General features: G+C 36.5%; 1 protein-coding gene across 2 annotated transcripts in view; it reads left to right on the top strand.

The window, feature by feature from the left end:
• Positions 1-26,121, top strand: part of AK7 (adenylate kinase 7) — a 147,452-nt gene that overhangs the window by 62,571 nt on the left and 58,760 nt on the right. For both annotated transcript variants that reach the window (XM_001375254.4, XM_056811307.1), the window contains 3 exons: positions 18,851-18,931; positions 22,414-22,502; positions 25,447-25,537. In XM_001375254.4, the coding sequence (XP_001375291.1) occupies positions 18,851-18,931; positions 22,414-22,502; positions 25,447-25,537 (261 nt within the window). The remainder of the gene's footprint in view (positions 1-18,850; positions 18,932-22,413; positions 22,503-25,446; positions 25,538-26,121) is intronic.

The raw sequence follows: 26,121 nt of genomic DNA, 5'->3' as shown, positions 1-26,121 counted from the left end.
TATTGACTTAATTTAACTTTAATTCATCTTAAAATTGGGCTCTACTCCTAAGGTAGAGGGGGAACTGTCCCAGGTTTCATGTTTTTTCATGCTTCTTTTTTCAGAACTAATTCTGGTATCTTATAAATTTTCAGTTCTTTCAGGGTCCTATGATCTAAGAAGAAGTGTGGTTATTGTCCATCTGTCTTGTGCTTTAATTGATGTAAATGACTATAAGCACTCTTTTCCTCCCTGGAACTGTGACAAGGGCTCCTGCCACTGTATGCTCAAGTATGCTAGTGCTTATCCTCACATTAGAACTGTGACCTGGCCTACATCCCAGATATTCAAATGGACAACGCAACAACACCCAGTGCTAGCAGAGCATCTCTTGTAATTTCTTTCTGACCAGTTGATCAGTTCCCTTACTATTTCTGGGTTGAGAACTCTGGAAGTTCCTACCACTGATTCAGTCATCCTCAAGACCTATGTTGGCTTTCTGGGGTACTGCTTAAACCAGACTGTGATCCACTCTCATCCCAGTGAGACAGACTTTTCTTGTCAACCTTCTAAGTTGTCATATGCAGGAAAATTGTTTCACCTTGGTTTTTTGTTGTTGTTGTTGGTTCTGTTGCTCAATTGTTTCAAAATTGTTTAGATGGTAATTTAAAAGAACTCAAATGAGTTTCTGCCCCTACTCTGGAACATGTTGGCTCCACCATCACTGATTTATATTGTTTATACTCCCTAAGAAAATTATCTCTTTCTCATTTTATTTTTGTCATTAGTGGAATAAATAGGGCAGATTGGAGTTATCTCAATTATGTGCCATATATCTTTTTTTTCCTGTCCCCTAACTGGCATTAATTTTTGTCCATGCTCTAATAAGTCAATATCCTAACTATTCATAGACAGTTAATTTGGAAATGATTCAAGCAATGATAACCATTTGTTTCCTCTCTGTTACAAATAAAATCAATTTCATTTTGTTATTCAGTGTTATTCATGCCTCTTAGTTTCCAACTTTCATTTCTGGGTATATATTTATGATTTTTAAGCATAGGGCTTCTGGATAGTCTATAAGACTTTGACATCTCTCATTCATTATTTACAAATAATGATTTCCAGTATATTATTTTTGTTATCCTTCCCATGTTCATCCTTGTTTGGAAGTCACTAAGAATTTAAATATATGCTGATTTCATTTGTAGAGTCTTATTTGAGTTCTTCATTGAATTTTTCTATATTCTCATTCTTAGCAATTTTGTTAAGGCATAAGCTACACTTATTTTCATGTACCTTTTTTGTAAATTCTCATCATGAACAGAGCAATAGCAAACATAATGTACCATGAAATGACATTTCTTTTTAACTTTGGATATATGATAAAACTAAATCCTCTCCAAAGGCAACCTGTGCAACATCCTACATTTAATCATGACTTCCTTTTGTTCTCTGGTTTTATTAATTTTAAGAATGTCAGGATCGATATAATATAATTTCTCTAGTAGCATACCCACAATTGGTCACTGGAAAAGAATCTTACATTTAGCATACTAGGAATGAAGTTAACATTTGCACATATCAAAACACTCTGCATTTATGCCAGAGGGTAAATGGACCTAAAGACAGGAAGATTCAAATCTATCTTCACTCACTTATTAGTCATGTGACCATGCAAGTCACTTCATCTCCATCTGCCTTACCTTCCTCTTCTGTAAAATGGAAATAACAGCACCTATCTCCCAGGGTTGTTGTTAGTATAAAATCAGACTTGTAAAGTATATTACCTTAAAGCACCACATAAGTGGTAGCTATTATTACTACTCATTATTATTATTATTATTATTAGAGAAGTACTTGATGGGTATGAATGAGCTATAATACATTACAACCAAAAATTACTCAAGAAGTAGCACAAAAGATGTCATCCAAGATATATATAATCAGAAAAGAATGAGCACCAGCTGCATAGTGAAAAGATGGGATAGTCACTATCTATCCAATATGTTCTGTTGTTAGCCACACAATGTAGATATCTAGAAGAAAACTACTGGCAGATTGGATTGTACCCTTATGAAGGATTTGGGGGAGAAAAGAGACAGAATGTCATAGTGTTGGTATGATGAGAATGAGGCTAAAATGATCTTTAGTATCAGAGAAGTGAGTTAGCAAGATTCCAGAGTAATTATTTTTCATAAACTTCTCCAAACAAACTGAGGATGCCCATCAGTTGACAAATGCTTGACCAAATTGTGGTATATGATTACAGTGGAATACTACTGTGCTATAAGAAGTGAGAAGAAGGATGATTTTAGAAAAACCTACAAGAACTGATGCAAAGTGAAGTGAGCAGTACCAGGAGAGCATTGTATGCAGTAACAGCAATATTATATGATGAACATTTATGAATGACTTAGCTTTTTTAGCAATACAATGATCCAAGACAATTCACAAAGTCTCATGATGAAAAAACAACATCCACCTCCAAAGAAAGAATTGATGGAGTCTGCAGACTGAGACATACTATATTCCATTTTATTTCGTCACTTTTTTTGTTGAGTTCTCATTCACAAAATGACTAATATGGAAAGATATTTTATACTCTTACTCATGTAAAATCAATATCATATTGCCAATTCAGGGAGGAAGATTGGATGAGAATTTGTCTGAAACACACACACACACAAATGGTTAAAAATTATTTTTTCATGTAATTTAGGGGGAAAATATTATTTTAAAAATTCTTCTCCAAATTCCAAGCCTTAAAAAGAAAAAAAATACCAATTAATATAAGACAACTTAAATACTCTTGAGTTCTCATATTGCAACCCTAACTTTAGCTAACTTTATACCTGTCACACTCACGTCACAAACTTGTGACTCAGTCTGTCTATAGGGATCTCTGATGTCAGTGACACAGCCTCAGGTTGTTCCACATCTGCCCCACAAAAGATAACATGGGTTGATTCTGCCCACAGAAAGGAAAAGTAACTGAAGTAGTGGAAGGCTTCTCCAGGGCAAAAGATGCATCCCATAATCAGAGCCATGAGAGGAAAATGAGCACCAGGACTGAAAGAGGACTAGAAATTCAATTTAGGTGATTCCTTTTCCTCTAAAGAGTAATCAGAATTGGGTTCTCATAAATCAATATATTGCAAAATGGAACTGAGGCCACCCAGTGACCTGGCCTTGGAGATCTGTGAATGAATGGAAGCTGTGGTAATCAAGATAAAAATTATGACAGGGTTAATTGATTAGGTATTGTCAATCACTGAGTCTATGATGTAGAGATAGTACTATAAGTTCTTATTACACTCTGACTACAAACTTAACTGTATGCAAAGTTAATGAGCCAGATATCAATTTCAGCAACCTTATATAGAATATGAATACACAAGTATCATGGGAATGATGGAATTTTACAGAAAGTAGGAGAGGATATGGATGTACACATCTGGAAGCAAACAATAGAAGGGGGAGATAAGGATGGCTATACCAGGAGGTGAGAGAGTCAAAACTAAAGCTGAAGTTTTATTCCTCTTCCTTGATTTTTTTTTAAGCTTCAGTAGGTAGTATGACCTTCTAGTATCCAGAAATAATATCTGGAAATTTAAGATAGAAACTAGGGAAGTGTTTGTCCTAGTACAGTGTCTGCAAGAAGCCTGAGCCAGAATTTTTTGTCACAGCATCAAAAAATAAAGAGAGAATCCAGAAGCAAGTGAAAGGGGATCAAGAGAAAAGAAACTGTGAAAGATGAAAAAATCCAGGAAAAGCTTTAATTAAAGCCTACTACAAGCAGATAAACTAGCAAATAAGGAATCATGAATAATACCTCGGAAAGAAACTAGGGCACTCTAAACAAGTATTATAACATGAAAGAAAATGAACTAGTATTACCCAATGAAAGGCAGTTCTCTGGATTCTCAAGAATTCATAGAATCATATCCAGAGTTTGCAATGATCTCTTAAATGCTAAATCTTACAGTCTTCTCTCAATCTTCATCCTTCTTGATCTATGTTGCATTTGACTACTGTTGGTTATCTTTTCCTCTTGTATGTTCTATCCTTCTGAGTTTTCCATGATATCTCTCTCTCCTGGTTTTCCTTCTTCCTGTATGACTGCTCCTCCTTAGTCTCCTTTGCTGGTTCCTCATCCATATCACACCCTCTAGGACAGGAGCAACAATCTATTTCTCCTGGTAACTTTACAGAATTTATTGTTTGTCATTGGAATGTTTGCAACATAGGGATGTTTGTTTTCTAGAGTCAGTCTGCAGGTTTTTCCATCAGCATTTTGTGTGTGTGTGTGTGTGTGTGTTCAGAAATTCTAGGCATTTTTTTTTCATTATTTCTTGCTTTATGGTATGGAAGTCTTTTGACTTTTTTATTCTGGGATTCCTATGATCCTTAAGTTGTATCATCTTCTCCTGACTTCAAGATAATATGTTTTACCTATAGATAAAATGTTTTTTTTATTGTTGTGATTATTATGTTATATTATTATTATTTGTTTTAACTTTGCAAATATCAACAAATGTGAACAAAGAAGAAAAGAACTGCATATGAAACAATGAATTTTTGTCATGCACAGCTTATTTTTTAAAGTATATAGTAAAGTTAGTGTGGTAGCACCAACATTGCCCCCTTCAGTGTCCCCTTCTGAGTTTTCCTTCTACTTTCTTTTGTGTAATTTTTAAAAGATTACTTAACACTCTTTTGGGGGGAGAACTATCTCTTCTTCTCTTTTTTTCTTACCCCCAAAAAGCTCTCCCTTCTACCAATTAAGTTTAGTCAAATAAATCTACTTACTGTATATAACTGAAAATGTATATCACCTTCTGTACCTCTTGTCCATCACCCTTCTGGCAAAAGGTGGAAAACATTCTTCATTATCAGTTTTCTAAAATCATAATTGATTGTCATATTGATCAGAGTCCTTAATTTTTTCGGAATTGTTTTCCTTTTCTAAGATTTCATTCACTCCCTTTACTTCTTTGTTGTTTATTTTATTTATCTTGATATGAAAAGGGGAAGCTGAGATCCCCCACTGGTAAAGTGTTACTGCCTATTTCTTCCTGAAGTTCATTTAATTTCTCCTTTAAAAATTTAGAGGCTATATAACATTTGGTGCATATATGGCTAGCATTGACAATACTTCATTGTTTATGAGACCTTTTAAAACAAGAGGTAATTTCCTTCCTTATTGCTTTTAGTCAGATCTAATTTTGCTTTAGCTTTGTCTGAGATCATGATTGCTGCTCCTACTTTTTTTACTTTAGATGGTGAACAATAAATTCTACTCCAGCCCCGTACCTTTACTCTGTGTGTCACCCTGCCTCAAATGTATTTATTATAAACAACATATAGTAGAATTCTTGTTTTTAATCCACTCTGCTATCTGTTTCCATTTTATGAGTGAGTTTATCCCATTAACATTCACAGTTATGATTACCAACTGTGCATTCCCCTCCATCTTATTTTCCCCTTTTTATCCTGCTCTTTTTCCTTTTCACTCTCTTCTTCCTCACTAGTGTTTTGCTTTTTGTATCCCCCCACTTCTCCCTCCCTCCTAGTGCCAGTCCCCTTTCCCTTGTCTTATCCCCTCCTAATTCTATTTAGGGTAAGATAGGATGCTTACCCCAATGAGTATGGTTATTATTCATTCTCTGAGCCATTTATGATGAGAGTAAAGTTTAAGCATTGCCTATCACCACCCTCATCCTCCTCTCCACCATGATAGTTTGTTTTTTTTTTTAAACCCTTACCTTCCGTCTTGGAGTCAATACTGTGTATTGGCTCCAAGGCAGAAGAGTGATAAGGGCTAGGCAATGGGGGTCAAGTGACTTGCCCAGGGTCACACAGCTGGGAAGTGTCTGAGGCCAGATTTGAACCTAGACCTCCTGTCTCTAGGCCTAGCTCTCAATCCACTGAGCTATCCAGCTGCCCCCCACCATAATAGTTTTCCATGCCTCTTTAGATTAGATAATTTACCCCTGTGATAATTAAAATGTTTGGGAGCAAGGGAAATATATATATCAATTATGACCACTGAAATATGTTTTCTACTGTGTCTTGGTTTTATATAAATATAAAATGGTCGCCAGGGAATATATTCCCAATTTATTAATATGCCCAAGCCAACTGGGTTTTATAGAGAAATTTAATTTATAATACACTGATTAATCAATAGAAAAAGAGAGAAAGTAAGAAAGGAATAAGAATGAATAAATCAGTCAGTTGGTTTTATCACTCACCCAAGATCTCTCTAGGTAAGGCTTCTCATGCCAACCTCAGGCTCCACCTTCAAGAGAGCCTCCTTTCAAGAAATGTTTCCAGAGAATTCTCCTCCTTCAGAGCCAGCCTTCTCTCCTGGTCCTGCCACAGAGCAACCTCCTCAGTCCTCCTTCAGAGCCACCTCGCTCAGAGCAAAACCTCCTCCTTCTCTCCTCAGACCCCTCTATCTTTAAGGAAACCATCTAAGTCCCCTCCCCTCAGTTCTCACATCTACCAATCACTGTCGATGTCTCCCCTGTGCCAATGGTGGCTCTAGCTTAACCCAGGACCACCCAGAGGTCTGTTTCCTTTGCACATGTTGGTTGTAGGTCATATTCTCAAATAATTAAATCTTGATCTATGCTACAGCCCTTCCTAAATCCTGTTAGACTGAGTAGGGTGGAGATTGTAAGTTCCAAGACCTGGTTCTGTCATTCCAAGTATCTCTATTGTATCAATTCTAAAATCAATCATGACTCAAAGAACTTCCTGTTCTATGCTTAAGCATAGGTCAAAGCCCTTTCCATTGTTTAGCAAAAGGTTTCTGTCCTAAAGTAGTCTTAAGTAGGGAGGAGAAGGATCCTCCCATGCCAAGGGGTTTCACACTCCAATAGAGTTCTTACTATCAGTAGGAAATTTTTTCCAAGTATGAAATTTCCCAATGGTGAAATTTCCAACATTCATAAGTCTAAGAAATTTTAAGGTTTACACCCCATTCCATTTCTCCCTTCCCTTTTCTCTCAGTGCTATCTTCTTTTTCACCCCTTCATTTTTTTGCATATCATATCATAATCAGCTTACTTCCCTACCCTCTAGGTATACTCCTTATAACTGATCTACTGCTAATAAGAATTTTAAAGAATTATTATATCCTCTTTCCATGTAAGAATACATACAGTTTGACCTTATTGAATTCCTTAAATTTTCTCTTTCTTATTTAACTTTTTAGGTTTCTCTTGGGTATTGTGTTTGGACTTCAAATTTTCTGTTTGGAGCTAGTATTTTCCACAGGAATACTTGGAAATCTTCTATTTTATTGAATGACCATTTTTCCTCTGAGAGAATATACACAGTTTTGCTGAATATGTGACTATGGATTGTAAACCTAGACCATCTACCTTCCAGCATATCATATTTCCATGCCTTCTGATCCTTTAATGTGGAATCTGCTAAGTCCTATGTGATCCTGATTGTAGCTTCATGGTATTTGAATTGTTTCTTTCTGGCTGCTTACAGTAGTTTCTCCATTGCTTGCAGGGGGGGGGGGAGGGGCAGCTCTTGAATTTAACTATTATATTCCTGGAAGTTGTCATTTGAGGATTTCTTTCTGGAAGTGGTCTTTGGATTCTTTCAATTTCTATTTTATTCTCTTGTTCAAGAATATCTGGGAAGTTTTATTTCATAATTTCTTGTATTATGATGTCCAGGATTTTTTTTTTTATCATGACTTTCAGGTAGTCCACTAATTCTTAAATTCGGGCACTCCTTGATCTGTTTTCCAGGTCAGTTGCTTTTTTAATGAAATAGTTCACATTTTCTTTTATTTTTTCATTCATTTGATTTTGTTTTATTGTTTCTTAATGTCCCGTGAAGTCATTAGCTTCTAGTTACCCAATTCTAATTTTTAAGAAATTATTTTCTTCTGTCCACTTTTGAGCCTCCTTTTTTCACTTGACCCATTTTTTTGCATTGCTTTCATTTCTTTTCTCCATTTTCCCTCTGCCTCTCTTAATTGATTTTTGAAATCCTATATGAGTTCTTCCAAAATCTGAGTCCAATTCATATTTTTCTTTTGGACTTTGCATATGTTTACTTTGCTTTCATTGTCCCCTTCTGTGTCTGTGCCTTGCTCTTTGTCTTCATAAAAATTCTCTATGGTTAGGTGGAGTTTTTTTTATGTTTCCTAATTTTCCCAACCTTTTAAAAAGTTGGCTCTGTTCTCAGGAAGGTTAGGTCACCCTTTTAAACTTCAGTCCTTCCTTGTTGCTTTCCTTAGCCTTATTTCTGGATTTCTGAAAGTTTCAATTCTTCTAAGATGGTAAGCCTGTGGGTTAGGAGCTCTGAAAGCCACCCCCCCACTATTGATTCAGTTACCTCCTGAGACTGATCATAGCTCAAATTCTAGCCTCAGGCTTGGGTGTAGGCTTTTGGTCTCACTTTGGGCTTAATCAGGTCAGGCACACAGCATACAACAGACTGCCCTGCCCTGGGGCTTTGCCTTGAGTTTTGGCTAGGGTCAACCAGTTTCCTCAATTCAGCACCCTGGGAACTGTATCTGACAGGGATAGAGGGAGGGACCCTAACTTAGGGTCTATTGATTACCTCAAACTGGGATCTGTGTCCTCATAAGCCCTGGCTGGGACTCCTGGCCTTGCCCTGGGCCCACACAGATCAGGCTTCACAGCACAGTCTGATCTGGTCTAGAATTCCAGATCTCATCATATGTTTGCTTGGAATGCTAAAGAGTGGGCATTGGGTTGGACTGCTATTGACCCAGGCAGAATGTTGGCATGGACCCAGGTTCAGAACCTAAAACAGTAGAAGTAAGGTGGTAAGGGCTTTCTCATGGCTTGTTTCTTATTCATTGCTGTAGACTCCTGTTGGCTGTATTCCCCTCTCACCCCAGTGTCCCAGATTCTCTGCCTATCTTTCAGGTTGTTCTCTTCATTAAAATTGCTTCATTCTGTCTCTTTGTTGGTTCTTTCACTCCCATATTAATTTCGTAGCATTATTTTAAGACTGATTGGAGAGTATTCTCATGGTAATTTTGAGTTTCCCTGCTTCTATTCTGCTAATCTTGACTACAGAAACTGAAATCCCCCAGAATTCTTTTCTTTACAGTATCATAGTTATTATATAAGTTGTCCTTCTGATTCTGCTTATTTTACTCTAAATTAGTTCATATAAGTCTTCTCAGGTTTCTCTAAATCCATCCTTTTCATCCTTTCTTAAGATGCTTCATTACATTCCCAAAGCATAATTTGTTCAGCATTCCCACAAAAATTGATGGACATCTATTTTGTTTTACTTCATTGCTTTATATATAAATAAATGATATTATGTATGGTATATAAATATGTATAAAAATTTGTGCAAATGAGTTTTTTCTCTTTTTTCTTAGATCTCATGAAGAAAAATGCATAATAATATTGCTGGGTCAAAGGATGTACACAATTCAGTGACTTTTAGGTTATATTTCTAAAATTTTCCCATAATTATTGGTCTAATTCATAACTTATTAATAGTGTATTAGTTGCATTGCTGGTGGAGTTGCGAATTGATCCAACCATTCTGGAAGACAATTTGGAACTATGCCCAAAGGTCTTTAAAAGACTACCTGCACTTTGATCCAGCCATACTGCTGGGTTTGTACCCCAAAGAGATGATAAGGAAAAAGACTTACACAAATATATTTATAACTGTGCTCTTTGTGGTGGCAAAAAAATTGGAGAATTGGGGTGTTCATCGATTGGGAAATGACTGAACAAATTGTGGTATCTGATGGTGATGGAATACTATTGTGCTGAAAGGAATGATGAACTGAAGCAATTCCATGTGAACTGGAAAGACCTCCAAGAATTGATGTAGAGAGAAAGAAGCAGAACTAGGAGAACATTGTACACAGAGACTGATATACTGTGGCACAATCAAATGTAATGGTCTTCTCTACTAGCAGCAATGCAATGATCCAGGACAATTCTGAGGGATTTATGAGAAAGAACACTCTCCATATCCAAAGAAAGAAATGTGGGAGTAGAAATGCAGAAAAAAAAAAATGTGATTGATCACATAGGTTGATGGGCATATGATTAGGGATGTTGACTTTAAATGATCACTCTATTATAAATATTAATATAGAAATAGATTTTGAACCATGATAATCATAAAACCCAGTGGAATTGCTTGTTGCCCACAGAAGTGGAGAGGGAGGAGGGGAAGGAAAGAACATGAATCATGTAATCATGGAAAATTTTTCTAAAATAAATAATTTTTAATAGTGTATTATTAGTAGGCTGCTGGACAGCTCAGTGGATTGAGAGCCAGGCCTAGAGACAGGAGGTCCTGGGTTCAAAGTTGGCTTCAGACACTTCCCAGTTGTGTGACCCTGGGCAATTCACTTGACCCCATTGCCTAGCCCTTACCACTCTTCTGCCTTTGAACCAATACATAGTATTGGTTCTAAGACAGAAGGTAAGAGTTTTAAAAAAATAAATAAATAAAATAGTGTATTAGTGTTCCTTTCTTCTTATATCTTATAAACAATTGTAATTTTCATTTCTTTTCATCTTTGCCAATCTGATGAATATGAAATAGAACCTCAAAAGTATTTTTATTTACATTTCTTTTATTATTAACAATTTGGAGTATTTTTATATGATTGTTAATGGTATTCATTTCTTTTTTTTGAAAACTACTTGCCAATATCCTTTGTTTATCTTTTAGGGAATGACTCTTGTTCTTATATATTTGTATAAATTCCCTATATCTCTTGGATATCAGATTTTAAAAATTTTATCTTCATCTTATTCCAATAACAAATTTACACAAAAGTTTTCCAAAGTTACATGATTTGTGTTGTCTCCCTCTACTCTTCCCTCCCCCCTCCCAGAACTGACAAGCAATTCTACTGGGTTATATAATCACTCAAAAAATATTTCCATATTATTCATTTTTGTAAGAGAATAATTTTATAAAACCAAAATCTCAAATAATTTACCCAAATAAACAAGTGAAAAATCAGATGTTTTCATCAGCATTTCTATTCCAACAGCTCTTTCTCTAAATTTGGATAGCATTCTTTTTCATAAGTCCCTCAAATTTGTCTTAGGTCATTGTATTGCTGTTTAGTAGCAAAGTCTATCACATTTGATTGTTCCACAATAGTTCAATAATTGTGTATAATGTACTCCTGGTTCCCTTTATTAATTCATGTGGGTCTTTCCAGTTCTTTCTGAAATCATCCTAATTATCATTCCTTATAGCAGGATAGTATTCCATCACCATCATATACCATAATTTGTTCAGCCATTCCTCAATTTAAATTTTACTTTCCAATTCTTTGCCATCACAAAAAGAGCTGCTATAAATATTTTTGTATAAATAGGTCCTTTCCCATTTTTTTATCTTATTGAGATACAGACCTAATAGTAGTATTGCTGGATCAAAAGGTATACATTCTTTTAAAGCCCTTTGCTCATAATTTGGATGTAAGATTTTAATCAGAGAAATTTGCTGGTAAAGATTTTTTCCCCTCTTAATTGTTTCTCTTCTAATTCTAACAATTCTAATTTTGTCTGTGCAAAATCTTTTCAATCTTATGTAATTAAATTGTTCCCCTTATTGCCAATGATCCTCTCTATCCCTTACTTGTTCAAGAACTCTTTTTCTGCCTGGAGATAAATAGTTGTATTATTAGGCTACCTATCCCTTGGCACACATTCAGCAATGTTGGGAGTCAATTGTTATTTCAGGACAGACAGCCTTCCCAGTACAATTTCTCACTACTATCTTAGGGAATGACCTTGGAGATGGCAACTGTTACTTTAGTGACTTTTGAAATGGCTTCTCAGAGAATTTAGGAATTCAGATAGCAGAAAAAAAAGAACTTTCAACTGGCAAGCAGAGAGCTTACTTAAAAAGTTACAGTGACTTCACACACACACACACACACACACACACACATCAAAACAATTACAACCACCTATTAAATTTATAACCATTTAGCATGTAAACAGATGGGTTGTACAGTATCTAATGTCAAAATCTCTTCTCTTTACTTAAAAATTTCATTATGGGGGAATGCTTCATTCTTGTAGTCACTGGATTTGTACATGTGTGATCAGAAGTCACAGCTGATTTGAATTACTTATTTGAATGACTTTCCCCCCCCCTTCCCCCAACAAATACCTTTAGGGAGCAGAAGATGGGTAATGATCTAGCTAAAAATAATTTGATAATTTGATAAAAATAATGAAGAATAGTTAGGAAGTAGGAGAACCCAGAAGACAGTTCATTTACTCTGTTCGTGTTCTTATAATATCAGGAGAAAGAGAAGAAGATCCACAGAATGTTGAGTTGACCACTTGTGGTCACCTTAGGAGAAGAAAAAACAAGAGTCATGCAATGAATGGACAGGTATAAATGGGTTGAGATCTATATCTCTACCCGCAGTATCACCTCAGTGAGATAGTATATCTTGTCATTTAACCTCTTGCCCAGTATATGTGCATAGATTCCAGTTGTTTATTACTGTGTATATAATTAGGCTCAACTATTTTGTGTGATTAAAGATCTTATTTAGGAGATAATACCTGGGATTTGCTGTAATTAAGAGCATGTTTTAAACAGAAGTATCTATAAGGAATATCTGAGCCTCAGGCTTCTCTTTGGCAAGTTTTACTAGATGACCTCTCAGTTTCCTTCTAGCTCTTAAAAAAATGTTATTAGCCCATAAGACTACAATTAATGATGCTAAAAAGCAAAAGAAAAAACTTTAATAATATATTCATTTCTGTGGCAATATTTGTTCTTTTCATTTATTGATTTACCTCACCAAATTTACTTTTACCTGAATTATTGAATAAATTGCCCAGATCAGCTTATTACCTAATAGTCCTATACTACCCTTGACTCTGCCAGGTCTTGAAATGGGTCACCATCATCACTACTTTAATTCAAATTTAATGTCTTATTCACTTATAATTAGTATTTGGAATTTACAGTGTTTACTAAGATATTTTTAATAGATCAATGTCAAAAGTAAGTCATATTAAATTTTTTAAATGTTCATTTAGTGCCTATCTAAAGCCTAATCCATTGCTGGCCAAGATTAATGATTATCTCCCCAGTCCATATTTTTTCCATGAAGACTTTCCAACTTGGGACTTCCAAGTGAAGCTTTCTATTCCTGGCCCTTGGGCAGTACTAGCCAGACCAAAGTCCATCAACTGTTAGATGCAACTAGCTATAGAGGCACTGTATGAGTCCATCTTTCCCCCTGATGAAGGACAAAGAAAAAGAGTGTAAAGGTGATAACCATGGAACTAACTTCACAGAGAGCAAGGAGCTCCAGGCCAGCACCACTGAAGGAGTCCAGAGACCCAGCTAGGCTGAGGAAGATGCCATTATTCAGACAATATGCTTTGAAGTTGAAAAGGAGTTTCTAGAGTTGGAAGATGATAATGATGAGAGTGATTCTTTCAGTGCCAGTGAGAGTGAAGATGTTTTCCTTATCTACCACCCTGGGACCACCTTGGCCTCACCATCTTCTCCATGCTTTCTGTTCCATGGCCCCTGGGCATTGCTGCCTTCTACTTTTTACAAAGGACAAGCAAGGCAATCTCCAAAGGGGACTTTTGCCTGGCCAGCATGACTTCCTGACAGGCCCTTTTCCTGGCCATCCTTTTCATCACCACTGGCACCCATGTCAATGTTGCAGTGGTGGTGGCACTGGTGACTTACTTGTGTGAAGGTAGGATTAACTCTCCCTTTGTCTATGTTTAGCTAATCAAATCAAGAACTCAAAGCACCCCTACTTACCATTAAGTATGAGAGTTCACAAGTCACTTACTAGAGTAAGCTCACACCTCCAAAGGCCACTCCCCCTCCTCTTGGGCAGTGCTAAGCAAATTGAAAGACTGTCATTGGTTTTTGTGAAGAAGGGGGAGTGACAGGAAGTGACAGGAAGGGGGGGGGAAGGATAAAAGAAGAAACTAGCATGGTTTCGTATTCATTTCTCTTCCTGGCATTTAGAGAGATTCTAGATTCCTTTTCTGACTTGAAGGAGACTTTTCCCCTGGATCCTGCATCTGCTTGCTGGGGGAGTGGCTGAGATTCCTACCTTGGCTATGGAGGAGCCTGCATTGGTAGAACCCTGACTGAAGACACCACCGGAACTTCTGGTTGAGAACTACTGGGAAATCCATGTGGAGAACAGAGTCTTGGGGAAGCCCCGGCCTGGGCTAAGCCATAGGAATCTGTCTATCTATATTTACACTTTCACTCTTTCCACTTCTTTGTAAATAAAGCTGCTAAAAGTCATTTTGACTTAAGCTCTAATATTTTTAAATCGAAACCACAATATTACTTTTTAACTCTCACATTTAGCATAAAACCTAAATTTAAATTCTTATACTTGTCCAAGAATAACCAGGGTTAATGAGGCCCAGGTTGCCTCCCTTGAGCAGTATTCAATCTCTTCCCTCTAGGAGTTCAGAGAAGCCCTGATACTAATATGTTAGGTAACCTAGTGTTTGCAGATAAGTTGGAATCAAGAACCCTGGACTCTCTCTTTCCAACATGAATACATTTCTGTCCTCCAAAATGAACTGGGAAATGGAATGCTGTCAGGCTCACATTCATCTAGCCTCAGAGTCTCTTGATCTCATTTCACATTTAGTTCTCTACTGATGTGCCCACACCTCAATAAGAGGTACAAGGAGCTAATTTCACTGGCTCCCTTGTCCTGTCTCCTCCTCCCTCAGTTCTCCCCAAACTCAATTACATTCCCTCTGAAGAAGGGGGCATAATGGTCAATGCCCCGCATCTATTTATGCCAGAACTAACACCAGCTCTGGCATGAATGCAAGCCTGAAACAGGCCAAAGACACAAAGCTGTCTCTTTCCCACCCTCTTCTGTCCATGTCCTAGAGACAATTCCATATCCATTATAAGTACCTAACTCACCCTCCCAGGGCTTGAGAGGAGGGGAAGGATCATAGAAATAGGATGAAATTGCTTGATACTCAGTTGCTGACAGAGAAAGGGACAAAGAAAAAGGCAGAAGACCTGAGTAAAACCACCAGAGAATCAATTTATCTTCATGGAATCTTACACTTCAATTATCTTCTTTGATATATCATAAGATGGTTTCTTTTCTACTTGATAGACATGATTGAGCTGTGAAAAAAGAATGAATGATTGGTCACTTTTTCAAAAAGTCATGGGAAGAAACAAGACATGGAGTCTCCTGAAAAATTAATGAAATTTTGGAAATTATAACCAAATTGATACCTCAAAAAGGACCTCAATTTCCAAAAATATTTATTGCACTCTTTTCATGGTGACAAAGAATTAAAACTGAAGGAAAGTCCATCAGTTAGAGAATGGTTGAATAAATTAAGGTATGTGAATATGGCATAATATTATACATAAGAAATAATGAGGGAGTTAGTTTCAGAAATATCTAGGAAGACTTGTATGAACTGCTGCAAAGTGAAATCGGCAGAATTTAGAAGAATAATTTATAGTGAGAACAATATTACAAAGACAAGCAACTTTGAAAGACTTAAGAATGCTGATCCACACAATGACCAACCACAATGCCAAAGGATTCATGATGAAACATTCTCTTCAAAGATGTCCAGCACCCCCCCCCCAATCCTGCATGGATTCTAATCACTTAGGAGGGAAGCCAAAGACTGTGAAAATAAATGGGAAAGGGGTTTAAGACTGGGAATGCAGACGCATAGAGAAAATAAGAGACAAGAGACACAGAGAAAGATGCAGCAGGTGTCAGGGAGACAAGTCTGAGAGAGTTTGTCTCTGACCAGTTTATTTTATCTTTCACATCATTGGGGGTTTCAGGGTATCCTTCAAACAAAGGAAATGCCAGAAGTTTTTATAAAATATTGCAAGTTCAATTACAAAGATAATGAAACAGGTGGTAAAACAATAGTTCATCCAGATGGCAAGGAAGAAGCTTATTTGAAAGTCCTTCCTGACTTAAGTTAAACCTTCCTCTTCCTGGAACTCTGTCAAAATTTATTCAGATTGCAAAAATAGGCCTTAGAGATTCAAAAAGACCTTTTCAGCCTGTCTGCCAACTGCAGCTTCGTTTCTTTGAAAGTACAGTTTCTAAGCCCAACAAAATTTTACCCCAATGCAATAGAAAGATTTAGTATTTATCAACCATGTGAAATATTAGAATATATCCAGATAAGTCTGATCCATGAACGCCTTGCTAATTGGCATCAGCTTTTGAAATATACCTTCATGATTTGTCATTACTGAAACCCTTCACTCCACCTCTAGATAAATAATGAATTTAAAATGACTATTGAAACATTTTTTAAAAACATTGCCAATATAGGAATTTGTTTTACTATACATATTTGCAATGGGGTTTTTTTCCTCACTTTCTCAGTGTGGGAAAGTGGGATAGGGTAGGTAGAAGGGAGAGAATGCAGACCTGTAAAAAAATTTTAAATTAAAAAAAAGAATGATAACCAAAGGACTTTAGAGGGTTGATTAAATGATAACCCATTTGGTTTCAATGAGATACATCCCTCATTAAATACAAATCAAGCAGTATTATGCATTATAAATGAATTAATAGAAACAGCCAGGTGACTTGGTACATAGAGAGCCAGGCCTGGAGATACAATGTTCTGGGTTCAAATGTAAATTCAGACACTTCCTAGCTGTGTGGCCCTGGACAAGTTACTGAACCCCAATTGCCTAGCCCTTCCAGCAATTCTGTCTTAGAACCAATATTCAATATTGGTTTAACAATATTATTGTTATATATATTTAATATTGATTCTAAGACAAGGTAAGGGTTTAAAAATAAGTAAATCAATACTGCTTAAAATATATTTTTATATTTTGTTAGATTCATGGGAATAAATTCAGTTCTATGTTGCCCTGTAACAGGTTGACTTGGAAGTGCTAAACCAGATTCCCACAACGCCTAAACTATTACTTAGAAGTACAAAGTAAGTTAGGCATCACTAGAATTGGATGGACTCTTTCAATTAACTGACTGAAACTATGTCAATAATTAATGTTTATTAAATATTCCTGACAATGATTATAGAAGACATAATAAAGTTTGCCTGGAAACACAATAAGTCAATAACATCAAGGGAATTGATGATAAAAATATGAAGGAAAGAAGCCTGGCCATACCTCAAATTATACTATAAAGTGTTAATCATTAAAACAATCTGATATTGGCTAAGAAATAGAGTGGTGGGTCAATGGAATAGATTAAGTAATCAACACATGGCAATTGATTTCCATTAGCAACTTTGTGTTCAATAAACCCAAAGACCCAAGATTTTTAGGAAAGAACTCATTATTTGAAAAAATCTTCTGAGAAAACTGGAAAGCAGTATGGCAGAGACTAGGCATGGATCAACATTTCACACTAAGATAAAGTCAAAATGTATACTTGATCTAGAAATAAAGGGTAACACCATAATCAAATTGGGGGAACACAGAAAGTTTATCTGTCAGAGTTATGAATAAGGGAAGAATTTATGACCAAACAATACATAGACAATAGAAAACATTACAAAAAATGAAATGGATAATTTTTATTACATTAAATTAAAAAAGATTTTGCACAAACAAAACCAATGCAACTAAGATTAAAAGGAAAACATCAAATTTTGTAGAAAAACTATAGCAAGTTTCTCTGACAGTGGTCTCATTTCTCAAATACCTATCTCTTAAACCTATCAGATTGGCTAGACCAAAAGGGAAAACAATAAATGCTGGAGGGGATGTGAGAAAATTGGGACACTAATACACTGTTGGTGAAACTGTGAACTGATATAGTCATATTGGAGTTTAATATGTAACCAGGCTCAAAGGGCCACAAAACTATGCATACCCATTGACCCAGCAATACTACTACTGGGTCTATTTCCCAAACAAATCAGAGATGAGGGATAAGGATCCATCTATACCAAAATATTTTTAGCAGCTATTTTTGTCGTAGCAAAGAATTGGAAACTGAGGAGTTGTCCATCACTTGTGGAATGAATGAACAAGTTGTGATATGTGGTTGCAATGGAATACTACTGTGCAACAAGAAATAATAAATAGAGTGAGTTAAAAAAAATTCCTGGAAAAACTTAATGAACTGATGCAAAGTGAAGTGAGCAGAGACCAGGAGAACAATGTATACAGTAACACAAATATAATAAACATAAATGACCAACTGTGAAAGACTAACCCATTATAAGCAAATCAAGTCTCCAAGATAACCACAAGGGAGTTGTGATGAAAAATGCTATCTATAGCCAAAAAAGGAACTATTGGAGTCTGAATACAGATCAAAGCATAACCTCTTCCACTTTATTTCTTTCATGAAATTTTTATTAGATTTATGATGTGTCTTCTATCATGATTTGAGCAATGTGGGAATATGTATTAAATGAAAGTACAGGTATAGCCTATATCAGAGTATTCAGTGCCTGGGGGGAGGTCAGAGGTTGGGAGGGAGAAAATCTGAATTCTAAAATATCAGAAAACAATTGTCAAAAACTGTTTATGTAACAAAAAAATTTTAATTGGGGAATAAATAAAATAAAAGATTGTTATTGGGATCAAATGAAATTATACATGCAGAATACTTTGTAACCTTTTATTAAAATATTATATAAATGTAGGTTACTATTATCATTAACTTCTTCCCTCTTTTTCCTGTCTTCCTTTCTCTAAGCATTTTGTTAGTATACCTTATTTTACCTTAATTCATAGTTTGTATCCTAATAGAGCTGTGTCACCTTCTAAAGTACCAATTTTTTGCACTATATAATCTGAGTATTAGGTTATAATATTATAACTTTTGTATTTTATTTAATAGAACAAAAAATTTTCAACCTATGTAGTTGCTTCTGGACTAATTTATGGAGGAGAAGAAGGCATCTTACATTTATTTTTTAAGGTATGTCCTTTTATGACTCTTTTAACCTATACTAATGGATTTTATAACCTAAAATATAAACCTTTTGTTTATTTGTTGTGCAATAACTGGGGCTATATAACTAAAATCTAGAAGAAAATGTGGGGAGACAGAATTTTATTCCCAATTCTGTTTTCCTCTCTTACAATCAAGAATTATCAAGTTCAAAATGATAACAAAGTAGTGCTAATTAATATGTAGTAGAAGCTGCAAAAACCTTTAAAAATAATACATTTCAGGGGGCAGCTGGGTAACTGGGTAGCTCAGTGGATTGAGAGCCAGGCCTGGAGACAGGAGGTCTTAGGTTCAAATCAGACCTCAGACACTTCCCAGCTGAGTGACCCTGGGCAAGTCACTTAACCCCCATTGCCTAGCCCTTACCACTCTTCTGCCTTGGAACCAATACATAGTATTGATTCTAAGACAGAAGGTAAGGATTTAAAAAAAAAAAATAATATATTCCAAATGTTACATCATTTTAGCATTTAGCACAAGTACTTTGCTTTATTTATATTTATATATAGTATATCACTATATGTCATATATCAAATATATACACTTATACATTTTATCACTAAATTCCTTGTTGCTAGTCTGAGCCATGTGTGTATAACTTACCTGGAAAGCAAGAAATATTTCCCCTCTTTCATTAGTATCTGCATGACTTGCCCCTGAGAAGCACTGTGGTATTGTGGCATAGAGAGCTGACCTTGGATTCAGGATGCAGGTTCAAGTTTTGTCTCTCCCATTCTACTGTGTGGGAGTTGAAATAGCACAGACTGGAATTGGAAATATCTCTCAAAAACATTTCCTTCTCTCTAATGACACTGCTACCATCTTGGTAGGCCCCCATCACTACCTCAGGTCTATTGCAATAACCCCTTCTTAGTCTCCTTCCACAAGTCTCACTCCACTGCAGTCCATCCCTCCTCATTCAACTCTCAGAATTACCTTCCTAAAGCACATATTTGACCATGTCACCTCCCCTATTAAGCAAAGTCCAGTGACTCCCTCTCGCCTCTAGAATCAAATATAAAATTCTCTAGCATTCAAAGCCCTTTGTCCTCTACCCCATCTCCCATCAAAACCTTTACAAACTTTTAAAAAATTATTTAAACATCCTTTTCTTTACATTTTGTGTTCCTGGGGGCAGCTGGGTTGCTCAGTGGATTGAGAGCCAGGCCTAGAGATGGGAGGTCCTAGATTCAAATCTGGCCTCAGACACTTCCCATCTGTGTGACCCTGGGCAAGTCACTTGACCCCCATTGCCTAGCCCTTACCTCTCTTCTGCCTTGGAGCCAATACACAGTATTGACTCCAAAACGGAAGCTAAGGGTTTTAATAAAAAAATTAAAAATAAATAAATACATTTTGAGTTCCAAATTCTCTCCCTCCTTCCCACCTTCCTCACCCCAGACAATAAGCAATCTGATATACATATGTGCATTTTTACAACCTTTCCAATCTTTTTATGCCTTACAATCCCTCATATATTCTGCAACCCAGCAACAATGACCTTTATGTTGTTCCTAGAACAAGACATTCTTTAGCTCTTAGTTCCAAGCATTTTCACCAGTTATCCCCCATGCCTGTAGTGCTCTCTCCTCATATCTGCTCTGTGGCTTCCCTAGCTTCCTTTAGCTAGCAGACTAGCTAAAATCCCACCTTCTACAGGAAGCCTTTCCCAATGTCCCTCAAATTATAGTGCCTTCCCTTTGTTGATTATTTCCAATTTATCCTGTATATAGCTTGAGCTCCATGAAAGAAGGGACTGTTTTTTGCCTTTCTTTTACCCAGTGCTTAATGTAGCACATGGTACACAGTATATAATAAATGTTTATTGACTAAGATTATAAATTGCAAAACAGTGTTCATCTATTGATAAAGGAAGCCTCCCCCATCCTCAGAAAACTGTAACTTGATCTTTCTATCCCTGCTAACCATCTAACCATCTCCTACCTTTTGTGACTAAATTTGAAGTAATGTATAATAATCTTTCCTTTCTTTTCCTTTCCACTTTCTTTCCTCTCACTCTCTTCTTCTCTTGCCTGTCTCCTACCCAGCTAAACTCTCCTTTGGTCCAACTCTCTTTTGCCCTACTTGCACTCCTTGACATCTGTTTGGATCATGGAAATAGTCTACTGATTAGTTAGATTTTCTTAAGCAGCCAATTAATAAACTAACCTCAAAATTAAAAAATACTACCTCTCGAGAATTCAATTGTTACATACTTTAGGAGTTTAGGATTTACCCTATGCCTTCCTCACAACCACTTTTTGAGATGGTCAATGCCAGTATTACCTTTGTAAAAATGGGAGGAAAGGCTCAGAAAGGTTATGACTTTCCTAGGATCTCACAGCAAGTGAGTATCAGAGCCTGTTGGACTTTTTCTACTATAGTAAATGATGGTTGAGCCTGGCCCTCACTTTACCTTATTCACTCCTGAGCTCCAGATAAGACAGCACTTGGCTTCTGGGTAGAAAGAACCAGGTCAGGACTGACTGCGGACCAAATCTAGTCTGTATCTTATGAAAGAAGCAGAGGGACAGCAGCATTCAGCAAGGCTTTTTTTCTGTATCAGCTTGTTACAGATATATTGAAAAATGCACATACAAAAATTATTGGCTGTGATATGTATATATCTATAATCTTATTAGTATGAATTTTCCCTCCACTGTATATATCACAACCCATACATACCTCCTTATCCTATGAAGTTCTTGACAATGTATTTCTATAAATCTCCCATAAAGAAGATGCTACAGATATTCCTCTGATTCTTTTTTACTAACTTTGTGGATGCCACCACTATGGAACTGGTATGGACGCGACTGAAAGAGTTCAGTTACTATCCTCAGATATGCCTCCTCCACATGTCAAACTTACCTCCTTTTCCAGGCTCACATCCTGGTTTTACTCTACTTCTTAACACAAACCGTCATTAACCTCCTTGAAATAAATGGTACTAACATAAAATGAAAGCAAATACTAGCTATAAATATGTTTTAACAAGGAACATATAAAACATAGTTTTGGTAAGAGGTGGACTATATCAGTAGTGCCAGATTCACAGCCTGCAGAATTCCCCACTCTGGTGAGAAACAGATTACAATATAATTGGGAAATGTTTAACCAAATAATTAAAAATACAATAAAAGACAGATAATGTTAATTTGTTATTTTTTAAGTCAATATATAGCCCACAGATACCCATTTTTATTTGAGTTTTATCATTACTGGATTAGATGAGACCTCTAAACTTCCTTTCCAGTTCTCAGAAATTAAAGATTGAGCAGCCCTCTGATACCAAAGCATTTGTTCTAAATGTCCAGGTAATAAAACAGTTGTCATCATGTAACACTTGCTTCTTAGAATAAAATTACTATTTTTCTAGTACATATAAACAAGTAACTGAAATTGGCATAAAAAATGCTCATTACTTTTTATTTTTTATTTTTTTATAGATGGCATGGTTGGGTGAAGTCCCTACATTACCAGTGTTTGGTAATGGTGCAAATATAGTACCAGCAATTCATGTCCTTGATTTAGCAGGGTAAGCATTATTAGTAGACACCCTCTCTGAGTTATTTCATTCCTACTGTTTCTAAGCCCTGAGTTTTTGTCTCTTCCAAATTGCGTTCGATGAGTAGATTGTGCTGCAATTTTTAAGAGAAACTTAAGTGCTTCACTGCTTAATCACAGCCCTTGAGGGCCTACAAAAACAAAAAATGGTTTGTAAATCTTCAATCTTCTTCACAATTTATAATTTTCCAGCCTCAGAGAATTGAACCCCCTTTTTTGAGTTATTACCTTGTCACTCAGTTATGCTCTTCCAGCAAGGACACTGAACCTGACTCAATCAGACACTACCAAGAAATTTCATATGTAGACTTTCAAAAAACTATGGGAATATACAATAAAATATAACTCTGGTCGCCCTCTTTCCAAAAGTATTACCATGGAAACTAGAGGACCAGAAATGTTTCCCTTTGGGCATACAGATATTTACATAATGTTCTCTTAAGTTTCCTTGACTTTGAACCTAACAGATTTCTGAGAAGGAGCTGAAAGGGGGCCACACCAAGGGGAGTTTCCATCTTGCCTGAGAGGAAAAGTCATTAAGGTGATTGTAAGGGAGCCACACTGTAGAGACAAATTCACAGACAGGTCCCTGAGAATTGGGATTATGGAAAAAACATTCTCCCTAGTAGATTAAAAGACCAAGAGAAAGGAGACCACAACAACCTGATACCAGGGCATCATCAACACCTAGAGGAAATCTCTTAAACAAAATTAGGTTTACTAATTTGGGAGATCTCCCTGAAAAAGCATGAGCCTTATACATTCCCTTCTGGTATATACAGAGTACCTATCAGGGATGTGATAGCTATTTTCTCTACCACAAAAGAAATGCTTACCTTACAAAAGACATAGACTAACACTAACAAATAGATAAAAGATGAAAGAACAAATTGGGGAGCAGCAAAAAGGCTCAGTGGATTGAGATCCAGGCCTGGTGGCAAAAGTCTTGGGTTCAAATCTGACTTTAGACACTTCCTAGCTGTTTACCCCCAGATAAAGTCATGTAATCCCCATTGCCTAGTCCTTACTGTTCTGCACAGTATTGATTCTAAGACAGAAGGTAAGGGTTAAAAAAAACTCTCACCTGTTATACTCTAACACATGGTAAAGACAACTTCAAAATCAATATTTCATATTCATCTCTAATCTATACTGTTGGAGCAACCCACAATATTGATTTTGAAGTTGTCTTCCAATAAGTTTTTGTGGAAATTATCTCTTACTGAGGAACCAGCCCCCAGACCTTTTGATAGTAAGTGGTACCAACAAGGCTGGAAATATCAATTTCTTAGGACTACTATTTGGTGTCCTAGGCTCCCAGAAAGACTCAGGACAGAAGAGGCAGCCAGAAACATAAGGTCCATTCTTAGGCTTGCCTAGACAAACACATGTTCTTGCTGTTATATGCTTGTATTTTTTTGTTGCTAGAAGAGGAGTCACTGAGGGGACAGGGCCCTTTACAAGGCAGAAGTGGCATTGGCTTAAAAAGGGGGCTACTTTAAAAGGGGCCAGAAGCTATTTTTTCTATTTCCATTTAGCTCCCAGAGTAGGTGGTTCTTTCCAGATTATTTACCAATTCTTTTCAGCACTGATTCCACTCATGAGGATAAATGAGGACCAAGGAATATTCCCTGGTTGTACATTCAGTTTCCCAAAGACCCTGAACAAGTGCCTTTCCTCATGGAGCCAAAGCATTTATGCCCAGTTCCATGGAATAGGTAAAGGTTAGGGTCATCTCAGTAGGCTTTTCTAACTGGGACCTGACATTTCCAGATGGGATAATTGTTAAGTCATGTCTGACTTTTTATGATCTCAATTGGGGTTTTCTTGGCAAAAATACTGGACTAATTTGGCATTTCCTTCTCCAGCTCATTTTCTATATGAGAAACAGAGGCAAAAAGGGTTAAGTGACTTGGCTAGGGTCTGTGTCAAAGGCCAGATTTGAACTTAGATAGTCTTCCTGATTCTAAGCCCAGTGCGCTATCTCCTCTGCTACCTAGCTGCCCAGATGGAAAAGCATCTTTTCCCTATGCCTTGCTAATCCTGATATGACTATTGATTGATTTTAATCCTTTATATACGCCATCTTGCCTCCCACCCCAGGCTCTGTTTTTTCTCTTTGAGGTAGTCTTTATGTACTTGTTCCAGTAGAGGCAAGATGTTCTGCTTTCTCCTTAACCCATCAGAAAATGGATTGGCTAGAAAAAATGTAGAAGCAACTCTGGGTTTTTGTAGATTATATTATATTGCTATAAGAAATAAAGCAGTCAGGTTCACTGTGAAGTGAGTATATTTATTTGCCTATCTGCTGAATTACATTATGGTCTTCTTATCTTGCCCAGAATCACATCCACTTTGGACTTACACATTGATCCCAAATGTGCAAGTAGAACAAAGCTGGGTTGGTAGTTCTCCCCTCCTTGTATTTAAATGTGCATTGATACCTAGAGCAATGGTACACAAACATTAAGCATTCACACCATGAACCCTTTCTGCAGTACTTCCATTATCCCTATAGTCTCTACTAATTTTGATGACAACAGAACAAATTGTTAAACATTTTCTAAGGCTCTTATCCAGGCATCAAAACAGAGATGCATATATATGTTGAGAGAGTGGGGAGAGGAAAGAAAGGGACAAAGAGACCCAGACTTAGAGTGGGAAAATGGGACCAGAAGAGGAGAGGAAGGGAGAAGGGAAAGGTAAGAGACATAGGGATAATACAATGAGAAGAATGCCATCCTGGCAGCTCATCCTCTTATCTGAAAAATGCTGAACTTTACTGTGGTATTGCAATAGTAAAATCAAGTAGCTCGGTGTCTCAAATAGGGCAAGAACTGAATTTGCTAGTGTTTTTCTTTGGAATTCTTCATTTATATTCTCTGTGGGTGATCTTTGCAATTACTGAATTACAGAGTCTTACAAAATATAGCAGACCATGTGCCAAAAGTTCACTACTTACTTGCAGTGGATGAAGCTTCTCATACACAAGAAGATATATTAAAGGTAAAATACTTCAATGTCACATTTTAATACTTATTGTAAAAACCTGTAATTTTGTCAAGGTAGGTACTTCCTGTACTAGTGCAGATTGTAACCTCTCCACTGACCTTAGTAAAATGTCATCTACTTAAAGCCTTCCCAACCTAGTAGAACCTTTGAGAACTTAATGCTTCATAAGCATAGCCTTCAGGAACTTTGGGCCACCTACATGCTTCAGGTTGACAAACAACAAAGTAGGACTTTAGAGGAGTCAATATTTTTATAATATTTTTTCTTAAGAAATTAAATATGCAAAACAAAGACTAGAATTACTATAAGATGGAATAGTCTTGAGTCTGCAGTTCAGGGTTTATCCTAATGCGAGACATTCTGCAATTACATACATATATTAGTAGTGTTTACAACTTTATCAAGAATTAAGGAAAGCCCAGGAATTCTTTTTTTTTGCATATTCATTGTTGTTTCTTACCATACTGATTTTAAGAATAGGAGGGCAGCTCCAGGAGGAAAGTGGAGGGGGGGATGAGGGAAGACAGTGGTAGATACTGGAACCAGTCTGTAAGGTTTTCTTTGTCTTAAAACAAACC

The sequence above is a fragment of the Monodelphis domestica genome, chromosome 1 (genome assembly GCF_027887165.1).
Source record: "Monodelphis domestica isolate mMonDom1 chromosome 1, mMonDom1.pri, whole genome shotgun sequence".
Taxonomy (NCBI): domain Eukaryota; kingdom Metazoa; phylum Chordata; class Mammalia; order Didelphimorphia; family Didelphidae; genus Monodelphis; species Monodelphis domestica.
Note: the sequence above shows the minus strand (reverse complement) of the source record. Positions and strands in the feature narration are given on the sequence as shown.